Genomic DNA, 23,323 nt, shown 5'->3' on the forward strand with positions numbered 1-23,323 from the left:
TTTGGTGTTCTCAACTTACTTTTTCTGAATTAGTGTTTTGGAAGTTTTGCTTTAGTTGTGTCCTTAGATTGCATGGTCCAGTTGAAAAATAATCATTCTGAATACATTTGTAGAATAGAGTCTGGGTTAAGCTTTGGGCCTATGGTTGTAAGGAATGGTTAGGTTTATTACTTGGGGTCATTTTGTGGGCCAAAGCATTTTTTGTTTTGTTTTGAAGCTTTGTGTATAATGATTAACTTGTAAAATGTATAACTTCACAATGAACCACTACTACACATCATTCAATAGCCAAACAGTACTCATTTTAAAGACTCGTTCTTGTTCTGAAACGAAATAAAGCACTTTAAGTGTTACTGTGAAGGAAATTTTATTATGTCTAATTAGTATGTGAATGGCCCAAAGTTTGTTGGATATTGCAAGACCCATGCATTTCTAATATGAAATAAAATGCTGTTTTCATAAATAAAATTAATCTGTGCTCAGTCTTATTTCACAAAACATTTTCTCTGTACATGTATCTACATTTTTGAGATCAAACAGATTAATATTAGTACAGACGGTAAGCATACTTCATGGTATTTACATGCATATAGGTTTTTACCACTGTAAAATGTCTCGAATCCTGCCATTTTTTTCTGTACAAAATCAAGTTAACATCTGTTAACTGACAGGTGTTAACTGTTGCTCAGGTGTTTCCTTTTGCCTGGATTGTTCACACAACAGCAAGTGTCTAGTCTTGGTTCTTAAGCCCTTGTTTTCATCATGGAGATTGAATTTGGAAGCATACACCATCAAGACCAGAAAACTAACTGGCTGGACTCAGAAATAAACACCATACAGGTCATCCAAGGAAGAGAACTGCAGTTGATGATGGATAAATCTAAGAGCTGTGAAGTAGAAACCCTAAAGAACAGACCGTGACATCACCAGAAGACTCCAGGTGGTAGGGGTGAGAATTTCATAAGAATTACACCTCATCAGCAGCATGAATTGAAAAGCCTGATTAGAATTTGCCAAAAAAACTGAGATGAGAGTTCTGAAAGATAGTTTTATAGACTCATTAGAACAAAATAAATGATCAAAGTAATGAAAAGAGGAAAGTGTGTAGTAAGAAAAGAACAGTCCATGATCCAAAGCATACCATCTTTATTGATCATGTAACGGAGGATTGCAGCAGTAGGATGAATTAGGAAGTGTACAGATTTAGTCTTACTATGTATAAATGTTCCTCCAACCTCATTGGCCAGAGCTTCACCCTGTGGGAAGGCAATGACCCCAAACACACTGTCTATGTAACCAAAACATTCATAAATGGGAAAAAGTTGTCATGTGAGTGGCTTAAAATATTCCTTTGGGGGGGTGTCTTTTCCCCAGATTTTTTGTAATAGGGTATAGAAACAAATTCTGCACTTCACTAATGGAGTTCAATTTCTCCAGGATTGAAAGTGATTATCAAACTCATTTTTCATTTAGAATACTTTAGTGTCCGTCAAGGCACAAAACGATACATTTCGGTTTCTTTTTCTGTTCATTTATTTTGGAGGGGAAATAAAGAACAAAGCATGGACGATAGCACATTTCAGAGGATACAAAATACAAGAGGGCCGCGTTCTGTTCTCTATGTTGGCGGCTCTCCGCTCTGGGCACAGGTGTCACGATGGTGTGGGTCACTAGTCTTTGGAGCAGGGGTCAGCCACGTGGCCCATGAACACCAAGGTGTTGATCGTGGACTCTCGTATAAGGAGCAGGAAGGGCCGGTTGGCGATGAAACGTTCACGGTTCAGATTGATCGAGCGGCCGATGGCTACCACCGCCGTCGCTGCTGCCGCCTCGCTGCCTTCTTCATTCACCTGCACATGAATCCAAGCAGTAATAGCTGAATGCACCACAGACAAATAGCTTGAATAAACAGCTCATTTAATGTCAGGTAGCCACAATCTTGTCCATATACACTCACTAAGCACTATACTAATACTGTGTAGGGCCTCCCTTCGCTCTCAAAACAGCCTAAATTCTTTGTGACATGGATTCCACAAGATGTTGAAAACATTCCTTTGAGATTCTGTTCCATTTTGACATGATTGCATCACACAATTTCTGCCCATTTGCCAGCTGCACATTCATTATGCAAATCTTCCGTTCTACCACATTCCAAAGATGTTCTATTGGATTTAGAACCGGTGACTGAGAAAGCCACTGAAGAACATGTTCATGAAACCAGTTTGAGATGACCTTTGCTTTGTGACATGGTACATTATCATACTGGAAGTAGCCATTAGAAGATGGGTACATTGTGGCCATAAAGGGATGCACATGATCAGTAATACTCAAATAGGCTGTGGCATTCAAGGGATGATTGATTGATATTAACGGGCCCAAAGTGAGGCAAGAAAACATTTCCCACACCATTACACCACCGCCACCAGCCTGGACTGTTGACACAAGGCAGGTTGGGTCCATGGATTCATGCTGTTGACACCAAATTCTGACCCTACCATCTGTATGCATCAGCAGAAATCGAGATTCATCAGACCAGGCTTTACCAGTCTTCAACTGTCCAGTTTTGGTGAGCCTGTGCTCAATGCAGCCTCAGCTTTCTGTTCTTGGCTGACAGAAGTAGAACCCGACATCAGCCTCAAGGTTCAACGTGTTGTGCATTCTGAGATGCTTTTCTGCTAACCACAATAGTACAGAGCGGTTATCTGAGTTACTGTAGCCTTTCTGTCAACTCGAACCAGTCTGGCCGTTCTCCATTGACCTCACTGACCTCAACAAGGCGTTTCTGCATGCAGAGCTGCAGTTTTTTTCCACAGTTTTCTGAGTAAACTGGATGAAAATCCCAGGACAGCAGTCTGGCACCAACAATACTGCCTCGGTCGAAATCGCTGAGATCACATTTTTTCCCCATTCTGATGGTTAATGTGAAGATTAACTGAAGCTCCTGACCCATATCTACATGACTTTATGCATTGCACTGCTGCCACACAATTGACTGATTAGATAATTGCATGAATGTACAATAGTAATGTACAGTAATAGTGCTCAGTGAGTGTACAGTATATAAATATGTCAACTTTTGATGGAGTCTACCAGTAACATTTTGATACATTACAAGTGTCTTTGCTCTCAGCACACCCACACCCACACCCACACCCACACCCACACCCACACCCACACCCACACGGTCCTAAACGTACCTCTAGGAAGGCTTTGTGGAAGGCATCTGAAATGAACAGGTTATTCCCCAGGTCCTCAACCATTCCTGAAAAATACATTAGGAGAAATGTATACTTGAATACTTGATATAAAATAAAGTGGCCTCCATGTTTAGTCATGCCTTTGATGTGTAAAACAGACGACTGAACAGGAGACATTCAAATGTACAATATTTGTTTTCCAAGAAATTAAGTCAATGTTTATATACAGGATTACACAGGGTAACATCATGTTTTCAGACTTTACTGTGGATAACATCTTTAAATGGGATTTTCACATTCTTGTTCACTTGTGAACCGTTTTCATGAAACTGAAAAGGCAAATACATTGGACTCAGGTCAGGAGCAGAATATATTCATCATGTTGGCCAAATTTTAGCTTCTAAATAGAGGCAACAAGGACTTATTTATTGGCCAGGACAAGATGTTAAATAACCCAGAAGCAACCCAAAAACCCAGCACTTCTGGAATGACAACATAATGTCAATAAGCATACCAGTAAAGTGGATTATTTATTTTGTTGAGCAGAGAGCACATATCCCAAGGGTCATTAAATGTAGACAGAAGTACAGTATGTACCACTTGTTTTTGTGTTGAGGTTTCAGAAGACGCTTTTCTTTGAAACGGAGCCATGAATAACATTCATCCAGCTGACACTGAATAGTGGTTTTTCAGATGTCGTCTGATGCTAAACGTTCTTGAAGAAAGAAGCAATATCCAATCGTTACCCTTGGATTTTTTGCCATTAAAACCTCTCCTCACAGAATACTGGGAAGAAACTTTAAAGGGTCTTCTTCCTGACAGTGTAGCAACAGTCGTAGTAGCCTTGTAAATACAGATAACGGTTTATAACCAGGTAGTTTCAGCCCCTTGTAATTTTTGAGCCATACACTGTCTTGTGGCGATCAATATTTCCAATCAAACATAAAATTCTCAGAAAGGTTCAGAAAATGTTTCTATGCTTTGAATACATTGTCTGTGGGAAGACCGAAGCACAGAATTGGTCTACTATTTCTCAGTGGTAGTAATTGAACAGTGACATTGAGGGTGAATGAAGGTAAAGAACAAATATGACAATGCAGTGCATACTGTGTATACTGTGCATATGTATATGCACTGTAAAGTCTATTACTGAATACTCTGCCACGGTACCTGGCAGACTGGCCTTGCTTGCGTCAAAGAGGTCTTCCAGTCCCAAGGCCTGTAGCTTTTCTTTCAGGCTGAAGCTGTCCTCGATGCGAAACCTGGGCATCTGCATCGCCACTGTGGTCTCCTTCATGGCATCAAGCCAACCAGTCAGCTTCTTCAGATCCAGACCCTCCTCCACCTCAACACAAATATACAATCTTCATTTAAATAAAGTCACAACACAATATAAAAGCATTTGTACACATTCAAGCCCTGGAATAAAGTGCAATTCCCCTCTGCTTACAATACAATACTGCTTTTCTAGGGCCTGGTGTTCTTCTACTGGTACTAGAACTCAATTTCTACCCAGCCTCACTGCAAACCCATCACAAAGAAAATCATCATACAAGCATCTCTGAAAGGTTTCATGTTTCAATGAATAAAACAAATGCATGTTTTTAAGAGGTATGGATTATTTTACTGCCATGATATTTTGTACTATTCATTCATTCATTATCCTAACCCCCTTATCCTGAACAGGGTCGCGGTGGGGCTGGAGCCTATCCCAGCATACATTGGGCGAAAGGCAGGAATACACCCTGGACAGGTCGCCAGTCCATCGCAGGGCTGTACTAGTTATTGCAAAATAATCTATTTTCAGCAACCATGCTGGTACCAACCTCAGAGAGCGATGTCCCTTTAAAAGGAAGGATTAGCACCATTGTGATATCTTCACCCCTATACGGCAGCTCCACCACCTGGACTTTGTCATCATCGAACCTTCCATAGCGGAATTTGGTTTCCTGATACATCATCGACACTCTGCACGTTTTGGAATCACTGAGGAAGAAATCATCTCTGAAGACATCTTCCTTGTCAAACTTACTTTTCCACTGGCCCTGTCAGGGAACAAGCAGAACACCAGACATATGGAGCAAAAGAGGTGAGGGCTCAGCAGGCAACAGACAAAACAAAATGTTAATCAAAATTATGTTTGTCCGAGAATATACAGCAATGTGCAGTGATGATTATACATCACCATGTTTGTCTAAAAGGGGTCCTAATATATTACTTCTTTAACATTTTTTGGTGAAAATGTATTGAACAATACTATTGTCGGCAATGAGAACAAAATAATTCCCAAAATTACATTGGGGTATGGCTGATAAACAGAAAACATCAATTGAAAGGTGGTAGTAGCCCCCTAACTGCTGCATAGGCCAGCTCCATAGGCCAAGATCTCCTTTTCTGCCACATGCTCACCTTAAAATAGATGGTGTTTACCAGAACCAGCACTGTGGTGCTGTCTAGTGCCCCACTTGGTAGTGTGTCCTGAATCCTGTTCTCGGTCTTGTTGGAGATCCACTCATTGATGAGCATCCGTGACTGCTCTGGCTTCTCCTGTAAGACAGGCCTCCTTTAGAATCTATTTACATTCATGGCTGCTGGTAGCCTGATTCAGTTCAGGTACCATGTTGGGATGTATGGATGAGCCCCATGGTCTTAGATTCCACACCATGCCAGTGGCCAGTAGCCCCATAGAGTGATGCATACCTGGGGACTAGTGATTCAGTTAGGTGTTGGAATTTCATGGCCTCTAGCTATCCCCACTGGTGGATTGGGTGCCTTGGATTGCAAGCCAAACCCACATATGAAATGCCTTCCTCCAACTCAGCACTATATTAACTTGGCTGAGACAACTGTGGATGTCTTCACTCTCCTGACTAAGCATGAACATGTGCATGAACGTGGTTTCAAATGGTTATTTCGACATTCCAAATTAGGATGGGACATGTTGGGTGCCAAATTCATAATGAAACAAAAACCATTTTAATTTAAATAGAAAAGGACAGAACATTCAGATCAAAGAAATGTGAGAAAATAAGTGACCTTGAAATTGAGTGGCATCATTTTGGCTCCATACACAAGCTCACTGATTTTCTGGTATGTCTCATTGAAGGCCAGAGAATTCTCTCCGAACAGACGGTTAGCCGAGACAAGCTCAGTGGTCTCGTCTTTCTTGCGATACAGCCGGCAGTTCAGCTTGGCGAAGAAAAAGTGAACTTGGTCAGATGTTTTCTCCTTGATTGTGTCAAACTCAAACACCTGGGGGTGAGAGGAGTGATACAGAGGTCAGTAAATTCAGGGAAACGTTAAAGGCTGTACTTTATGTGAACACTAAGTGTATTACACATTCAAATGTAAAGGTTACGCATGTGTATACCACCACATATAGTGCCCGCAAAAAGTATGACAATTTTTTTTTTTGTCGTTTACTCAGTTGACATGAGGTCACTGTCCTGTTTTTGATAGATGAATGTTTGGCTGTGTAGGCATGTTTGGGGTCATTGTCTTGCTGGAGGATGAAGCACTGGCCAATGACACTGGCTGGAAGAATTTCTTTCTGCATTAACAGACAAAATCTGTAAGTCTGTACACTTCTGAATTCATTTTCCTGCTGCCATCCTCCATTGTATCATCAGTAAAGTGCAGAGAGCAGCCATAAAGAGGCAGCCATACATATCCCATGACACTACCTCCTTCATATTTTACATACTATAGTTTCTTTAGATCATGGGCTGTTCCCGTCTCCCTCTGATTCTTGTTGCATCTTGCAGTGCTTAGTAAATAGTGGCTTGTGATTTTTTTTTCACCCCTGCCCTCAGGAGACTGCTGATGTCACAGATTGTGGTAAGGTATGGTATTATGGTATTGCCTACCAGCCATTTGGATTCATCGGTCATCAACTGCAGTTGTTTTCCTTGGCCGACTCGTACGCTGTTTATCCCTACAAGTCCACTGGCAATTTCTTTTTCAAGATGTCCTGTACTTGATATACCCTGTTTCTGCGCCTTTTTTATTTATTTGCAGTTCTCTCAGCTTAGTTGTTTTTCAGCCATAGTTAGTTCTGGTCTTCACGATCATGTATGACTTCCCCATAGATTAAACCACATTGAGAGTGGTTTTTGGCGAAAAACCAAAACCACTCTTAATGTGAACAATCCATTCAAAAGGAAACATCTGAGCAAACACCCGTCAGTCATCTGTTAATGAGATGAAAATGGGGGGACTCAACACAAGAACAGCGGTTTCAGTAAAATGATAAAACATACCTGTATGCATCCTATGGAAAAAAAGAAGCTGATTCTCTGTACTTTCGTCCCATTCATCTTTTGATCTCAAATGCCTTAAATACACAGTATAGCTAAAATAACACATTCCAGGCCACTGTTACCATACTTTTAGAGGGCAATATAAGTTCTATATAATTGGGTGGGTAAAAGTTGACCACCAGCTGTGATATTCAGTACTACGCAATGCACTGCTCACGTTCATGATCTGTGCCAGTGTGTTGTCACAGGCACCCAGCTTGGTCATGGCAAAGGCAGAGGAGATACTGATGGGGGACATGAAGATGTTGGAGCTGGGGGATCTCTCCTTGGCCAGGTGCTTAAAGAGCGACAGGGCAAAGCGGCTGTTAGCCTTCGACAGTTCCCAGACTCTGGGGTTCGTGGATTCAGGAATCTTCTCCGGCACTGCGTCTACGACTTCTGCGGCATCCTGTTCAGGGCTGCGGTAGATGCACATGGGCTCCAGGGGCAGGTCTTTTGGCTTGGCAGTGCAGATGTCATGGGCAGCCGGGGCAGCTGGGGCAGCTGGGGCAGCCGGGGCAGCCAGGGCAGCCAGGGCAGCCGAGAGCAGCGACAATAGCCAGAGGGACTGCACGCAGAGAGAACCCATCCTGCAGGAGCAAGAACGTTTTCGGTTCATTCTTAACCAACCCTGCGACCACAGGATCATGGGCACATTGACAATTTCCCTGTTAAACACATTCTAAAGTTACGATGATGTAAAAGCAGGCCAAGTTTCTAAGAGGAAATATTTTGTCTGGATTTAATGTATGATTCATCTCAAGTCTTTCAGCATCTATCTTTAAATAAATAAAATAATGGCAATTTCAAATGAAATAAAAAAAGATTAGCGATCAATTAAAGGGCAGATCATTCTTGGGGGAATAATGAATGCTTTAAAACTAAATTTAAACAGACAAATAATGTCCCGACATTAGTCTAAAAGCAACAAGACTCATTATACACTTAATATACACTTAAGATATGTTTGGATTTTTCTTTTAGGCAGAAATAAGTATACAAACCCTTGGTCATTTCTCATTGTTATGAGTGCATATGCGCTCTATCACAAGCGACAAACTTGTCCAACACCAATGCACGAGAAACATTTGACAGGAGACAAATTCCGTAACTACTTGAATAAAAAAATGCAGTTCAGTCAGTATGAAGAGCTTACAACCTGTAGCAGTGCAATACATTATTTACGCAGAAGTGTGATTAATCTCACCATTGATATAGTATAGCTATATTAGTTTAAAAGAATTTAACACCTTTAGACAAATTAATCACCTGGATCAAAGCTTAGTTTCAGGCTCTGCACTCCTTTTGTATTTTCCAAAAAAGCCATGAATATACCAGGAAATATCATTCTAGACCTATCATTGCAAAAACATAAGTTTGACAATTTTGGCACAAAGACGTTTTGCATTCCCATTTTGGGCCCCAGTGTGGTTTTAAATAAAAACTAGCATTTAGCCTTACCTGTATTAGAGCTCCCTGGATAATCAGCTGATGCAGGGCAGAGTCAGAACAGAGTAAGGGCTATCAGTGAAGGCACAGAGGCACCCTAACAAGGGGGCAGAGGGGTCAGTGACCTGCAGTGCATCTTGGATATTGTGGACAGGATGATTTGCTCAGATCAACCTTTGAGCTATTGACTGGTTCAGACCACTAAACACCACAGCAGAGGAACAAACATTGGTTCCTTTGAGTCCCAAATTCCTTGAGCACATAAAATATTTTCAAAACATGAAAACATTCATTGCTGATAGTGGAATCTGACAGTAAATTCAGAAATAAGTCAGCATAACCTTTCTTATGCAGGGTTTGTACTGGACAAATGTATTTCTTCAAAAGAGTTTGAGGGTTTTCTTTGAAGCTACTTAAGTAAATCACATGACAAATCCCAGAGACTGAATTCATTCAAAGGCAAGTTACTGCCTGCCAACACCCAAAACTGAGTGGATATGCAAATACAAATTTTAGATCCTAATCAAGGAAGTATGGGATCTCATTAAAATGCATGTCTTATCATTGAAAGTCATTGTAATGGACATCCTGCTGACCTGCAATGTGTGTGTGAAAACAAAACAAGAACAAAGGTAAATTTACAATATTATTTAATCACAGTCCCTGCCAGTAAAGAATCACTGTTGCACATAAGTTACATTTTTTTTTTTTTTTTTTTAATTCACAGGTTTTTTTTTTTGTTTTTATATTTTCTTCAAACTTCCAGTTAGTTACCCCCTCCCGTCTCAAGGAAACAAAACAAAAAGAAGCAGATTGTATTATACAAAAATGCAAACCCATTTTCACACAGTGAATTCTGTTACAACAAAAAAGGTATAATAACAGCTACATCCACATTGGAGAAATATAATTCTAAACATTCCTTAATGGAGTATAATATAAAAACAAACAAATTTCTTTTTCTTGTTGAAGTTAAACTTGTACCTTAATTTAAGCAATCTTTTACAAGACAACTTGGGAGTAATCATCAAAAGCAATTACATTTCCCAATGTTAGGAATAAAATTAAAAAACAATGCAAAAAACAGCCTGATCTTGTTACAATTAATTCCGTTTGTATAGGCAATGAGCGCTCAGATCGAAGGAAAAAGAAAGAAAGAAGGAGTGAATAACACTCCCACTGGGACACACCTATTCACACAGAAATCAACTCCTAGTGGCTTTCCTATAGCTACAAGCTAAAACACTAGTGCCTGTGTGCGCGCACCTGCGCAAGTACGTTACTAGTTTGTCCTTTCTTTTGCAATGTTTTGTTTCTTTACAGCTGGCCAGAGGTATTCAACTCTCAAGAGTGAATGTTGTAAAACTGGACATGAATACAGCAAGACTGATACAGTGACCAATCTTGCATATCTTCAAACTACAAGCTTGAGCTAACAGACGATACATCAAGATCAGAAATCGGTACACCTTCCCACTGCAAGCAGATCAGATTAAATACTCTTTAAGCCAATCCCCAGGGAGATCGGGATGACACGGTACCTCTAAGGTCACACTGCTTTGGGTACACACTATCAATGCATGCAAAAACGTATTCAGAGAAAATAAATCTCACACACCGCTTTCCAGTCCACCGTGTCATTCTTCAGGAAAATTAATTTCAGGGAAATTGGCGTAACTGTATCAAAGCAGTATATCAATTTCTGTAAGAAACTCTATAAAGAAAACTAATGTGATCAATGACTCCCAATGAGAGCAAAATCTAATTAACATGTGCTTCTCTCACCAAATAATGTAATATAATAAAATGTGGAGGACTAGCAAAGGGTAAACAGATTACCTGAAGATGACGATCAACATGACGGTTAAACTTAATCTTCATCGAGGAAAGGTAAAATATTCATAGTTTTGTTACTTGACTACATTTTCTTGAACAATTTAATACCAATGGTTACCATTTCCTACAAAGTCAGTTTGAAGTCAGTATTTTAAAATCAAATTGCTCAGTGCTGTATGCTCAATTATACCAACCATTAGAATAAATATGAAAATATCACTGCAGTTATCTGGGACATATTTAAGACCAATTGAACCATGGAGGTCCATGGTGTTGTTCTGGGTTTGGGGAGGCTTTGCATTGACCAAACTTAATTTAGTTTTACAACCAATTAAATCATGGCTTTCCTCCCCTCTGAAGAATTACTGTTTACCCAAAGCTTGCCCAAATCCACACACTTGTCTTAAATAAGAATCTTCACTCCATGACTCAGTTGCAAGCTCATAAGGAAAAACAAATGTGAATGATAACATGCCCCCTCCCCACCACCCCCCCACTTACGCTACGGTGAGTTTTATTACCCGAAACACACACCAATCAATACTGCACAACAACAAAACATGCCAAACTAAAGATTTTCTTCCCCCATTAAAGTTATTTTTTTGAACAGACACAAAATGGTTAAGTAAACAAATGTGACAATTTCTGGCACTGAACGCCTTTGTCTCAGAAAGGACAAGCGATTCTCAGCTCTGCATTGGCAACCAGTTAACTGACAGATGTTTGCATTACTGATTTTGTAGAGATCATTTAATATAAATGCTGACTCTGAATGAGTGGATTAATAGTTGCACATTATGGTACTATTTACAGGCGAGTGTGTGCCCAAAGCTTAAATATAGTCAAGAGCCTGCTGAAAGGCACTCCGTATGATGGGCCGGGCCGACTGCTAGGGAGATCCGGATGACCGGACCGTCCGGAGCATTCCTATGCAAGGCAGAATCTCAGCCCTTCATCCAAACCCTGCGCCCAGTTTAAAAATCAAGCAAAAATCCACGGGGCTTTCATGTAATACGTTACTCCATACAGGCTTCAGCAATGCTCGGCCAGGATGAACACAAAGCCTTTGCAATAGGAAAGATATAGAACTGTAACATTGCTTATGCAGACCAAGTCATCCCAAGCAGAGCCAGCTAAGGGTATGGAGAATCATTTTTATTTTTTTGTACTCATTTCAATTGATGGTAAATGAAACACCAGGTAATTACAGGAGTGGTTCTGCGACAGTAACCACTAATACATATGATATGGAGCCAATGGAGCTCGGCTCAATGCTACACACCACTTTAAAGATGTTAAAACATTTGTTTTTTTTAAAGGCGTGCCTTTCATCTACTTCTCTATGTCTAAGCTAGGCTCTTTCTTATCCAATCTTGACGATTGCTTAAATGTCAAAAGCTCTTTCCCAAGCAATAGTAACAACAATAATCATAACAACAACAATAGTAATAATAATTGTAATGTTACACATAGATTATACTTAAAAAGAAATTCCACCAAAATTGGTGCTTTAAGATTGTAGACTGTCTCAAGAGACCAGTATATGTCGGTCTACAAAATAGTAACAAACACGTCAAAGAGAAGCATCACCGGAGAAGACATGTACCAAGAACGTACATTATTAGTTCCACCTGTCTGATTCGTCAATGGAGAGTCAGGTCATGTGAAAGCAGTCTGAACACACAGGAGATCCAGGTCTCAGAGAGAGGGCGGGTGTGTGGGGGGGGGGGGGGGGGGGGTTCTGAGCCCACCTTGGGGGGAGCTGGTCTCTTCTGTTTTGGTAACGCTACACCAACTGGACTCCAGTATCTTCAGAAGCCTGACAATTTCTGTGGCAATGTACTGTTTATAATGCAAGTGTCAACTTGCATCCAGGAGGGCAACAAATCAAAGGCTTCTCAGGAAACCCTTGGCAAGTGAACGTATTCACCATTTCCTGGGTTAACTACAACAATTTTTCAATGACTCGGATCGTTTTGACATTTCAACACAGCCGGGGAATCTTTTGCCATACAAATTATTTACTTGGGAGGCTGAATTACTGTGAATTACAGCACACTAACACAAGGATCGGAAATCACTGCCCTATAAATAACTTAGAGAAGTGATGTTTCAGTCGTCTGAGTATTTAAAACACAGGCCACTCCCACCCTTGCCACACTAAGGTCATGTAATCAGTAAATTCAATAATGAAAAACTGGGTCAGTGTGAGTGCTACATTTAGCAAGAAAGTGTTAAGCATTTCAGCCAACATCTGCTTTACAAGAAAGTAACTGATTACTGGACCATTTCAGCAGCTGCTGAGATGGGATTATGCACTCACACGGGTTTACAGTAATTCAAAGACTTTTGAGCTTCCATCTCAAGTCGCCGCAAGGAAATCCAGACGCAAATAGCGGATGGGATCGGTTACGCAAGCGCTAGGAGCGTACCGCGTCCACGGCTCAAGCTGAAGACATGCTCCTTGTGCACACAGCCGTGGGAACTGCCGCACTCAGTGGCTACATGCAGCCGTTCAAACGGCTCCCATGGGAACGCAGGGTGGTCTAGTCTTCAACGAAGGCTCCTTTCACTGGAACTCCAGCCCTGCGACACGACCCGACTCCAACCACAGCTCGTGAATCACACTGAAGTCAGAACTGACGACTGCTCAACCTCAACGAGGAAGCAATAAACCAGTCACAGAAATTAATATTGCAATGCTACTTGTCAGAATGACTCATTAATGGATCAGGTAAGCATCCAGTCGACATAGTATTACTTGGGACACGTAGCTGTAATCTAGCACGTAAACGAATGAGAAATCAGGCGGCGGTCACAAACTCCAGCTGGGCATTCAAACTGCAGTGCCAGCAACTATGTTTGGTTATTCTGAATACCCAAGTGGTACTGACCATGTCAACAATAGGGAAATGCATGAGCTTTTCTATACAGCCATGTTTCTATTTAGATTTAACAGTCGTTTTTGATAATATTGCTATCCCACCAACACAGATATCTAACGCCTTCATATCCTGCTTTAGAATGTAGACATCAGGTGACGGATAAGATTACTGAGCTCAAAAGGTAGCTACATGTGGACAAGATTGAAGGACACAGAAGATGGGGGGGGGGTCATCTGTTCAAAATCAGGTCAGATTTCAAACAGCAAGGAGGGGATTATACTCAATTTCTAGAGACCACTGGTCCAAGAGCTTAAATTGCATTTTGGAGTTCCAATAAAATGAATGCGTCTCAAAAGCGAGACATAACTTAAGATAATACACCTACATACAGTTGAACAATTTTATAAAAATAAGAAAAGCCTTTAGGTTGGAACGGGAGTGGCAATTCCATTCATCATTAAACATTCAGCAATTTCAAAGAAAAGATTAAAGCCACAACTGTTCAAATATGAACCTTTAAAGACATGTGGTGGAAGTGAATTTTTTTTCCTTTTTGGAAGACCAAAAGTCTGTACCTTCACCAGCTTTTATTAAAACCTAATTAGGACACCACCTCCATCGACATTCTGAGGTCAATCTCAATAGTGCTCTGCTCTACCCAATCCATTGGCCTGCCAGTATTGTAACTCCACACCCTCTCAAACCCTTGGGAAAATAATCAACTGAAATATGAATATACAATAGAAAAAATGTCTTTTTCTGCAACTTCATAGAAGTTAATGAAAAAGAAACCAATAAAATAAACCTCACTTCAGTTCACAGCTGTTGGCAAAGATGTGACTAGAGAATGAATTCTGAGGGCATTCTAACAAAGTAAGAGTGCAAATGATCAAAGTGCTGACTGCAGCCATAAAAGGAGACTCCCCTCCTGGCCTGCACAGTGCTGTTTTCCTGACAGGATGTGCTGCAAGCAAGAGAACAGAGTACGTCGGCAAAAACTGGAGGAAGTCTGTGCAAACACTCCAGAGGAAACCAAGAAGCTGAATGGCACAGTGTAGCCCTGCTTAAGACAAGCAGGTGTTCTTGTTTGTGCAAAACATATCAAAACATCTCATTAATAACAAAATAGCAAAAAACGCATTATAAAAAATACATATTCATAAAAACAGAATATGTTCAAGAATTGTGTTCTCCCTTTATAAAAAAGAAAAAAAAAGAAAAAAAAAAAGGCATCTGCCTCAGTATGAAACTTTAAAGAATACCCTCAGAATAATAATTTATCTTTATACATAGAGGATTGTGGAAATACAACCGCCTGTGTCCTTCGCTCCAACAACGGAGACCTCGGTATATCTGATCAACACCATGCCAACAGAAGCCTTGGGCTTAAAAATGCTCCAACGTTCCCCCCTCCCTGGACTCTTGTTGCTGCTATTAAAAACAAAGTCTGAAATAAAAGCTTGAATTCCAAGCCAAAGCCTGCTCGCCCCCTATATCAGCCATGCATGGTAGATCAAATTCAATGTGAAAGAGTAGTTTGCTGTGGCTGGTGTCTGCCTTTTTCTCCAGGGGTGGGATGCCTGAGGAGGCGTGGGGTTTGGGGCCTACTGGCAGGCCAACTGACTCCTGTGGAGCGCTTCACTGTGCGGGCAGATACCATCAGTCTACGGCCACGGCAGACGCTAAAGCTGGAAAGCACATTAGCATCTCAAAACCTTTTAAAAAGAGTTCATCAATCCTACATTTTCAGAGCTTGACAGGTCAAAAATTCAAGACCTTCTGATCACCGAGTTCCAATCAAGCACGAAAAAGGTATCATTGATAGAAACCTGACTAAAGACTACACTGAATTCATAAATGCCATTTATGTTGATTAATGAGTTTAAATTGATTCCACAAAATAACTTTAGCAAAAGATTGAAACACTGAAGGCAACAGACAGACGCTGATGTCTCTGATTGTGGACTGCAGATACCGTTCACTGATGGTATACTCCCTTCAAAGGTTATCTAAAAGGGTTTGGTACAAAATGAAAATACATTATAATTAAATTTTCATTAATAATGGATTGATTAGGTAATCTACTCAAGTGATGTTAACACACAAAAAAAAAGGAAAAAAAAAGAAAAACAATGTGGCTATGAAATGGAAGAAAAAAGGCTGTAGATCACATGGTGAAGTGGCCCACCTGCTTCAGCAGAAAATTTAACAAGTTCAGAAACAATAACAAACTATAGGCTGACTGATGATCTTACCAAATAACACTCCTGTGGTTTCTTTCCTCCTCATTAACATTAAATGTCGGGGTCAACACTATGGTCAGTTTAAGATGGGAACTGCACAAGTGAAGTTTGCCTACTCATGAAAAATTACTTTTAAGCTCAGTTTTAAGAAACAAAAATCTGTGTCCAACTTTCTACACAAATGCCTTGTAGGCAGGACTGTAAGGAGACCACTAAATATGCAGCTCTAGCAGAATCCTCTTATAGTAACGCTGAACAACATAAGCTGACTGAATTACTGCTGACTCCAAGACAGTAGGTGTGTAATTATTTAACCAAGGAAACTATCATTATTGTGTTACTTCTTTGTTGCTATTCCTGGGTTGTGTATTAAATGCAGTGATTGAAAAAAGAATCCATTTTGTAAAAATCAAATACCCTGGTTCCCAAGGCAATGAGAAGTCATATATTAAGAAAAATAATAAAGTTCATTCACAGAACAAAAAGAGGAGAATATTGAATTCACGGCAGATACTGCTTATTTCTAAATAAAACAAAGGTGTATGTGCGCAGGGTGTGTGTGTTTGCATGTCTGTGTCGGGTCTGAAGTCATTCATGCACCCCATCCACATGTCAGAACGCCAAGCCCGCCAGCCTCTCTTATTGGGTGAGCTTCAGCCGTAGCCCTAACATGCGACGAATCGAAGGGATTAGAAACCTAAAACAGTCTCGTCAAAACCGAAGGCGTAGAAAGCTGCTGGTCCCTAAGCCTCAGCGATGAGAGGAGCGGTGGCCTTTCTGCCGACGTGGATGGGGTGCACCAGACTGAAGCTGAAGGAACTGCGTCTACAATGCTCACAAACAGTGAGGGCGGGGGTCACACGGTGGCCCTGCGGTTAGTGGTGTTAGTGGCCCCCGCGCTCAGGAGCAGGGGTGGACCACCCCGTTCTGCAGGTCTGAGCCGCCGGGCCCCAGGTCAGAGGACAGGCTGAGGGCGGACGCCTTGCCGGTCAGAGACGCCATGCTGCCGCCGTCCGCCAGCATCCCGCTAGAGCCGTTTGAGCCCTCACTGGAGACAGAGAGAGAGCACAGCGGAGCTAATGAGCACTTACGGGACATGATTAATGCACGATACACCATTACTTCACATAGTAGAATTGGATATCTGTGGTGTAGCTTTAGATTAGAGAGGTTAATCTGATAAAGATCAGCTGAATGCTGTTCTGGTTGATTTCAGAGGTTTGTGTAAAGGTTTTGGAAAATGTCAGAGGTACATTTTAAAGAAAGATAAAAAGTGTGCTGCCCCCGAAATCTGTGGGACTGTTCGACAAATGTATTCTAAAAGGTCATTCTCACCCGTAAATGTCAAAACAACAAATACAGATCAGCATGTAAATGAACAGATCAGTTTTGCACAGCTGCATTTAAGACAGCATACATATCTCACAGATAACGGGACAGGCCCAAAAGAAACACAGCCTGCATTTCTGTATGATTTATAAGCAGATTTGGCAAATCTGGCATTGGTTAACTACGGCAGCGTCAAACAGGAATATCAACATTATGACGGTATATGACACAAGCCTGCCAAGTGCCAATAATAACAATCACACCCAAAAGTCAGTTGCATTTTTTCCCAAACAGAATATCACCGATAGATTACCTCAAACCAGGGCGTGGCTCTACACTGACGCACTTATTAAACTTGGGATCAAACTGGGTCAAGCTTTCAAAACGTTGGGGCTCAGGCTGGAAAGAATGAGGGCTCTGGTTGGGTAGGGCTGAAAGTTTTAGGCCTATCTTAATGCTTACTGCTGACCTGAGCGTCATGGGGTGGTCGTCTCGCTGGACCTTGTGGTCAGGCTGCCCATTCTCGGCAGCCTTCAGCTTGTACTTCACATCGTGAGCCACATGATTCTCCTGCAAGGAAATGGAAACAATATTCATGGGCAATGAGCAGAACAAAGCAAGAAACTGTTCCTTTTAGAAACCAAATGGCCTTGACAGGGCCTAAATGTTCTCGTGGGCCTTCATGTATAATGAGCACTCTGATGCAACTCGAAGTGCAACTAAGAAACGGGACCAAAAAATCCATTATAACCGAGTCTCCTGAATGAATAGGTTTTGAGGCTGGGGGAGACACGCTGTGTCTACTGATGGGCATGGAAAGGGAACAGCAAGAACAAGATTTTTAATGTTGTTGCTGTGACAATTGTGACAGATCTGGGATAATGCAAATTGCACAGTGGCTTGCGACAGGGGTCTCACCTAAATTATCCAATGGAGAACAGTTAAAATATAATATTGTAAAGAGATTAAATATATGCATTTAGTTTCCTCACAATAACATTTTTTAATTGCCTGATAAGATGCAGCTGTGATTTGAGTGACTATGGAGGTTTGAGGGTGGTGGTAACAGGGTGGAAAATGATCTGACTAGGTGGATCTCTCAGTACTGGACTTTCCAGTTTCCCAGTTTCTGCACTTCATGAAATCATTTTTTTACCTTGTCTAAACATGACGGAACTGGAATTCGCAAGAAACATGACATTTTCTGTTTCCGTTTCTGTTTCTTACTAACAAACAATGACATATTTTCCCAGTGGAAAATTTGCCAGTCAGCACACACCTCCACAGTTCCAGCCATGCAACGGCAAGCTGCCGCACCCAGAAACCACACCCGCCGGGCCAGAAGAACGCTTCCAAAAAACTCAGCTCTGGGTTCAGACCGATGACAGAGGGAGGGATTTTGGCCCCGGGCCCCGCTCCGCACTCACCATGGCTATCTCGCGGGTCCTCTTGCCGATCTCTCGCTCCACGTGGTGCAGCTCCAGGCTCAGCTGCTCGCTGGAGACGCTCCCGGCCGACCACTCGCCCGGCCCCGGAGGGGCAGCCAGAGAGCCCGCCTCCCTCTGCAGCAACAGGCCGCTGCTGACAGCCTGCCAGGGCGGAGCACAGGGGTCAACCACACACCTGGCGTCAACATTCACCAAAATACATCATGACTTAATGCCGCGTCACAGAAGAAGCCAGATGGACTGTAGAGGAGGTTCCTCCCCATGGAAATCTACTAAAAAAAAAAAAACACCAGCAACATGGAAGCATCATCACACTACAGGCTCAAAGGACACATCCACCAGGCAAAGGAAAACACTTAAGAGGCCCAAGCAGTGCACAGCGCGCACATTCCAGTAGTCATAACAACTAATAAATTAAAGGCAGGCAATTCATTGACCAGCCCAGTAGAGGTCCAATGACTGTGCAAATTGAGCAATAAAGTACTGCACAGAAGATACAAGCACTTCAGCCACTGCCATGATTCATATTTATTAGAGGAACCTCCAGTAGTAAATGAATCATCATAACTCCCGTTTCCATTACTACAGACGGTGGCCACTAATATAGTATAATATCATATGAGAACATCTGATATTCTTTAGACAAAAGGCAGATGGTCAATGAATTCAACATCATTCCCCATAATCGAGCAGAGGGGAAGATTGGAAGATGTTTCCATGGCTTTGGTCTGTGCATTACGAAAGAGTGAGAGATCTGAGTTTGGGGGAAGAGACTGTGTGTGTGTGTGCGCGTGTGCATGTGCTTGCGTGCGTGCGTGCGTGTGTGCGTGCATCATACACACCTCCATACTGCGGACCTGGGTCTGTTGGTTGATCTGCTGGTTGACCTGCTGGAGTTCCATCTTCAGCTGCTCTCTGTCCTGGGCTGGGATGGGCAGACTGGATGAAAGAGAGGAACAACAAGCTATTACGTGAGAACCACTGGACGGAACAGCGGGGTATAAACGTATGGGACAGGAATGAGGAAGCTGAAAGTGGTGCTCCATACCGCTCGCTGAAGTGTCCCTGAGAAGTCATGTTTTGGTGCTGAGGGTACGGGGCTCCGCCCCAGCCTCCATGATTCCCATACGTGTAATCAGCTGTGGGTGTGAGACGGATGAAAACCAACGTCACAAAACAGTCACTTCACTTCACTTTCATTTTCCACAGCAGAGCGAGACCTCCACAAAAACAAAGGCACTAATCTGGACATGGGGCTAGAAAGGCCCCTTCCCAAGCATGGGCAGTGCTGGTGGTCATGAGGTGCCTGCTACAGTGATGTGTTTGGTGGCAGAGCTCAATGGTCATGAGGTACCTGCTACAGTGATGCGTTTGGTGGCAGGCAGAGGTCAGTGGTCATGAGGTACCTGCTACAGTGATGTGTTTGGTGGCAGGCAGAGGTCAGTGGTCATGAGGTACCTGCTACCGTGATGCGTTTGGTGGCAGAGGTCAGAGAGGGGTCATGGGGTACCTGCTACAGTGATGTGTTTGGTGGCAGATCCCTGTGAGGAGGCCATGGCCTGCACCGGCCCGGTGGTTTGGTAGCCGGTTTTGGAGGTGCGGGAGATGGCTCCGAAGCGGGACACGGTGGGCAGCGGGCCGAAGGGGATGATGGGGTCGTCATCTTTGGCCTCGGCCGGCCGGCGCTGCATGTCCACGGCTGCCTCCCTTAAGCCTTTGTTGTCTACATTCTGAGAGTGAGAGAAGAGTCAAACTTACGGCTTTTCATAAATATAATATACAGTAAAATACATACACAAGAGCGTCGTTCCACTGCATAATACTATTTATACCACAATCTCGGTGAATACTCTATTCTGATTAGACGCCGGTGAAGCCCAATCACCGTTCTAAATTGATACGCTGTCTGTAGTTTGCCAAGGAGACATCAAACGCCAGCAGTGTGATACGAGTTAAACAGGGTTTTATTAACTACGGCTGTCATGCTAATAAAGCTATTTGCATTTACAAATGTTCAAATGGCATCTAATATAACTGAATGGTTTTGTACAGTAGAGTAACGTTACATCGAGACAGCTAATATGTTGGCTTTGTTGACTAAATTGTGTGATGTTTTAATGCGTGGCCCAAGACGATTATGGGGTTTAAGAATTGCAAAAAGGCAAAAAAATTTAAGGTGGACCAGGAATAATGAATAAGTAGTTTCAAATAAGAAACCAATTTAAGATGTTTTTAAAACCTTGAATTTAACCAAGAAAAACTTCTAGCCCCACTATTTTTATCATAATGTAACTAACACATGTAACCATAGCAACATTAGCCACCTTAACAGCGTCAAGTGGTTAGAGCTGGCGACCGGTTCGGCCCCCGCATCGTGCCTCATTGTGGATTATTCCTTGCTTATTTAGGTAACCTCCCCAAAAAAAAAAAAAAAAAAAAAATATATATATATATATATATATATCTTTTTTTTTTAAGTTTATTTCACAACAAAAATAAAGATGCTTCCCCCAAACCACGAAAGGCAAACTCCTCTTCAGCAAGTGCACTTTGCTCAGTCAACAGGACATAAAGAGAACAAACAAAAGCAGAGCAAATGTGAGATAACCTTTTGTCTTTAGCGCAGTGCTCCCTTATGAGGACAAAGGTTGCTTGAGAGAGAGACCAAATCCCACAGGAAAAAATAAATACATATGAAGGATCTCCATTCTCTAAAGTCAGAAGAGTCTGGCTTTGCTGAGTGACATCGGGTATTCCCCTACACTTATCTTGAGTGTGTTTTAGTTTGGTTGTGGTCAGCTGGCATTTTCACTGCATTTACATTTGGCAAAGGTGATGAGCTGGGTGCAGGCTGAGGGCCAATATTTACAGTACAGCACGCAAGGCTCCTATTTTCACCTCCCACACATGGAGCAACTCATTGCTATAGGTTAATTGCTCAACCAGTGGTTGCACAAATAACTGCAAATAACAGTCTCTGAGTTTAAAAAGAACAGCCAAATCGGCCCACTCATCCAACTTTGTTCATATAATACTATTCTTAGTCCTCTTGTTCCGGGACTACATGTTGCCGCCACTTCAATAAAAATTCAAATTCTATGATTTATAACTGAATTTAAGGCGGAGGAAGCAGAGGTGTTCCAACACAATTCAACATGCTCCTCGTGTTCGGAGAGGCCATCAGCACACAGGTGGTTTCATACAGCCTCTTTTTACGCGAATTCAGAATCACACACCTACACTATTCCCAGCCATCCACTTTCACAATGGTAGTCATGCACGCAGTGTGCAGTTTGACACGTAACAAGGAACAAGGAAACGGATTTAAGTTTCACACCAGCAGCTATTGAAAATTATATGGTACACCTTACAAAACACCAACTTTACAGTCGCATTTAAACTGAAAGTATTCATTTATATTGCAAAAGCTTATTTGTAAGGACACAATAGAATGTGAAGTTGAATTATCCCCTATGTAATACAGTACGTGGTGAGTAGTCTAGCATTGGTATGGCAGCTGCACAAGCCAATGAAAGATCGTCACAGTTCCGTAATGGGATCACGACTCCCTCCTCTACTTTTCCCTTTCTGAACCCTTTCCAGTACATCCGCACCAACCAGCTCTGCCTAGATTACACTAACACTTCTATTACTCGGAATACCATATGATATTTTCCAGGGGACAAATCGCATACACCGTGCACACAAACACAATCCTAGCCCAAACTACTGTTTATAAAAAGAACACTGTTTTTAATCACACTTCCGTACCATTCATAACCAACTCACCATCATTTCTACGGCACCACCGGCCATGACGTCTTTGGACTTGACTTCCTTGGTGCCAATATAGGAACCGATGGTGTCACATGACCAGGGGGAGTACTGGCCAGGATAGTCCGGCTCTCGACACTTCCCAAAAGCTTGAGGGTTCTCTTCCATATACTGCTTTCAAAAATGCAAACAAACACAAAAGAGAAACCAAATGAGAACACAATGCTGCAATCTCTCACAGCTATTACAAACAACAATTTCAAAGCCGAGACAAACATTTCTTACAAATGCAACAAAGTGGAATACTCAAGGCAGCACGACAACAGTTCCTCAGCAACAAAAATCACAAGGAAAAGGCACTTTGTCCTGCTTCTCCGATTGTCTGGTGGAGCTGCACAGTTGCCGGGCGGGGAACTCACCTCTTGCGGGTAGTTGGTGGGGAAAGTGTGGGGCAGTGTAGGCGAGGGGGCGAAGGGAGGGGGAGAGATGACCTTCCTCTCCTCCAGCTGGGCCATGATCTCCTTGCGTCTGCGGTGGAGGTAATCCAGACTGTGCTGGGAGCGGGAGGGGTCCTGGGGAACAGAGGACGGGTGAATGAGCGGGAGAGGGATGCCATTTCACCCAAAAGGGAGCACAAGGGGAGAGGGCAGCAAAGAACCTGTACCTCCCTCTAGGGTCTTTCAGCACACTTGGCCCTGGTTATGGGTATGCAATGTTGTATGTCGCTCTGGATAATAAAGTAATGTAATGTAAAATGGCAGGTGGACAATTGGACTTGCTACATAGCTGCCTTTTCTAACTGCTTTGTAAATATATTTTACCTGCATCGGATTTGCGGTAATGGGTTGCGGAAGAGGAATCTTT

The 23,323-nt window shown here is 42.3% G+C and overlaps 2 protein-coding genes across 8 annotated transcripts in view; both read right to left on the bottom strand.

Annotated features, from left to right (window-relative positions):
* Positions 1–1,129: 1,129 nt before the first annotated feature.
* serpinc1 (serpin peptidase inhibitor, clade C (antithrombin), member 1) lies at positions 1,130–9,099 on the bottom strand. Its single transcript, XM_061237421.1, has 8 exons — positions 8,957–9,099; positions 7,674–8,085; positions 6,234–6,449; positions 5,607–5,744; positions 5,024–5,242; positions 4,368–4,542; positions 3,198–3,262; positions 1,130–1,850 (listed from the first exon to the last, which is right to left on the bottom strand). The coding sequence occupies exons 2-8, from the start codon at positions 8,082–8,084 to the stop codon at positions 1,671–1,673; spliced, it is 1,404 nt and encodes a 467-aa protein (XP_061093405.1). The 5' UTR covers position 8,085; positions 8,957–9,099; the 3' UTR covers positions 1,130–1,670.
* Positions 9,100–9,577: 478 nt separating this feature from the next.
* The window catches only part of rc3h1a (ring finger and CCCH-type domains 1a), a 32,865-nt gene continuing 19,119 nt past the window's right edge, over positions 9,578–23,323 (bottom strand). For 6 of the 7 annotated variants that reach the window (XM_061237418.1, XM_061237417.1, XM_061237416.1 and 3 more), the window contains exons 13-20: positions 22,879–23,031; positions 22,475–22,630; positions 20,196–20,415; positions 19,734–19,824; positions 19,528–19,624; positions 18,665–18,826; positions 17,707–17,807; positions 9,578–16,956 (exon numbers count right to left, since the gene is read on the bottom strand). In XM_061237418.1, the coding sequence (XP_061093402.1) occupies positions 16,809–16,956; positions 17,707–17,807; positions 18,665–18,826; positions 19,528–19,624; positions 19,734–19,824; positions 20,196–20,415; positions 22,475–22,630; positions 22,879–23,031 (1,128 nt within the window). In that variant the 3' untranslated portion in view covers positions 9,578–16,808. Of the gene's footprint in view, positions 16,957–17,699; positions 17,808–18,664; positions 18,827–19,527; positions 19,625–19,733; positions 19,825–20,195; positions 20,416–22,474; positions 22,631–22,878; positions 23,032–23,323 lie in introns of all 7 variants that reach the window. The other variant, XM_061237419.1, reaches the window with a different exon arrangement.

This window comes from Conger conger, chromosome 4 (genome assembly GCF_963514075.1).
Source record: "Conger conger chromosome 4, fConCon1.1, whole genome shotgun sequence".
In the NCBI taxonomy this organism is placed as follows: domain Eukaryota; kingdom Metazoa; phylum Chordata; class Actinopteri; order Anguilliformes; family Congridae; genus Conger; species Conger conger.

What these genes read in the sequence shown, in the direction of transcription:
- serpinc1 (XM_061237421.1), bottom strand. Translation starts at nt 8,084, where the DNA reads ATGGGTTCTCTCTGCGTGCAGTCCCTCTGGCTATTGTCGCTGCTCTCG. An exon ending in TAAACACCATCTATTTTAAG is followed by an intron (nt 5,243 to 5,606) that starts GTGAGCATGTGG and finishes GTTCCCTGACAG; the next exon opens with GGCCAGTGGAAAAGTAAGTT. An exon ending in AAGGGACATCGCTCTCTGAG is followed by an intron (nt 4,543 to 5,023) that starts GTTGGTACCAGC and finishes ATTTGTGTTGAG; the next exon opens with GTGGAGGAGGGTCTGGATCT.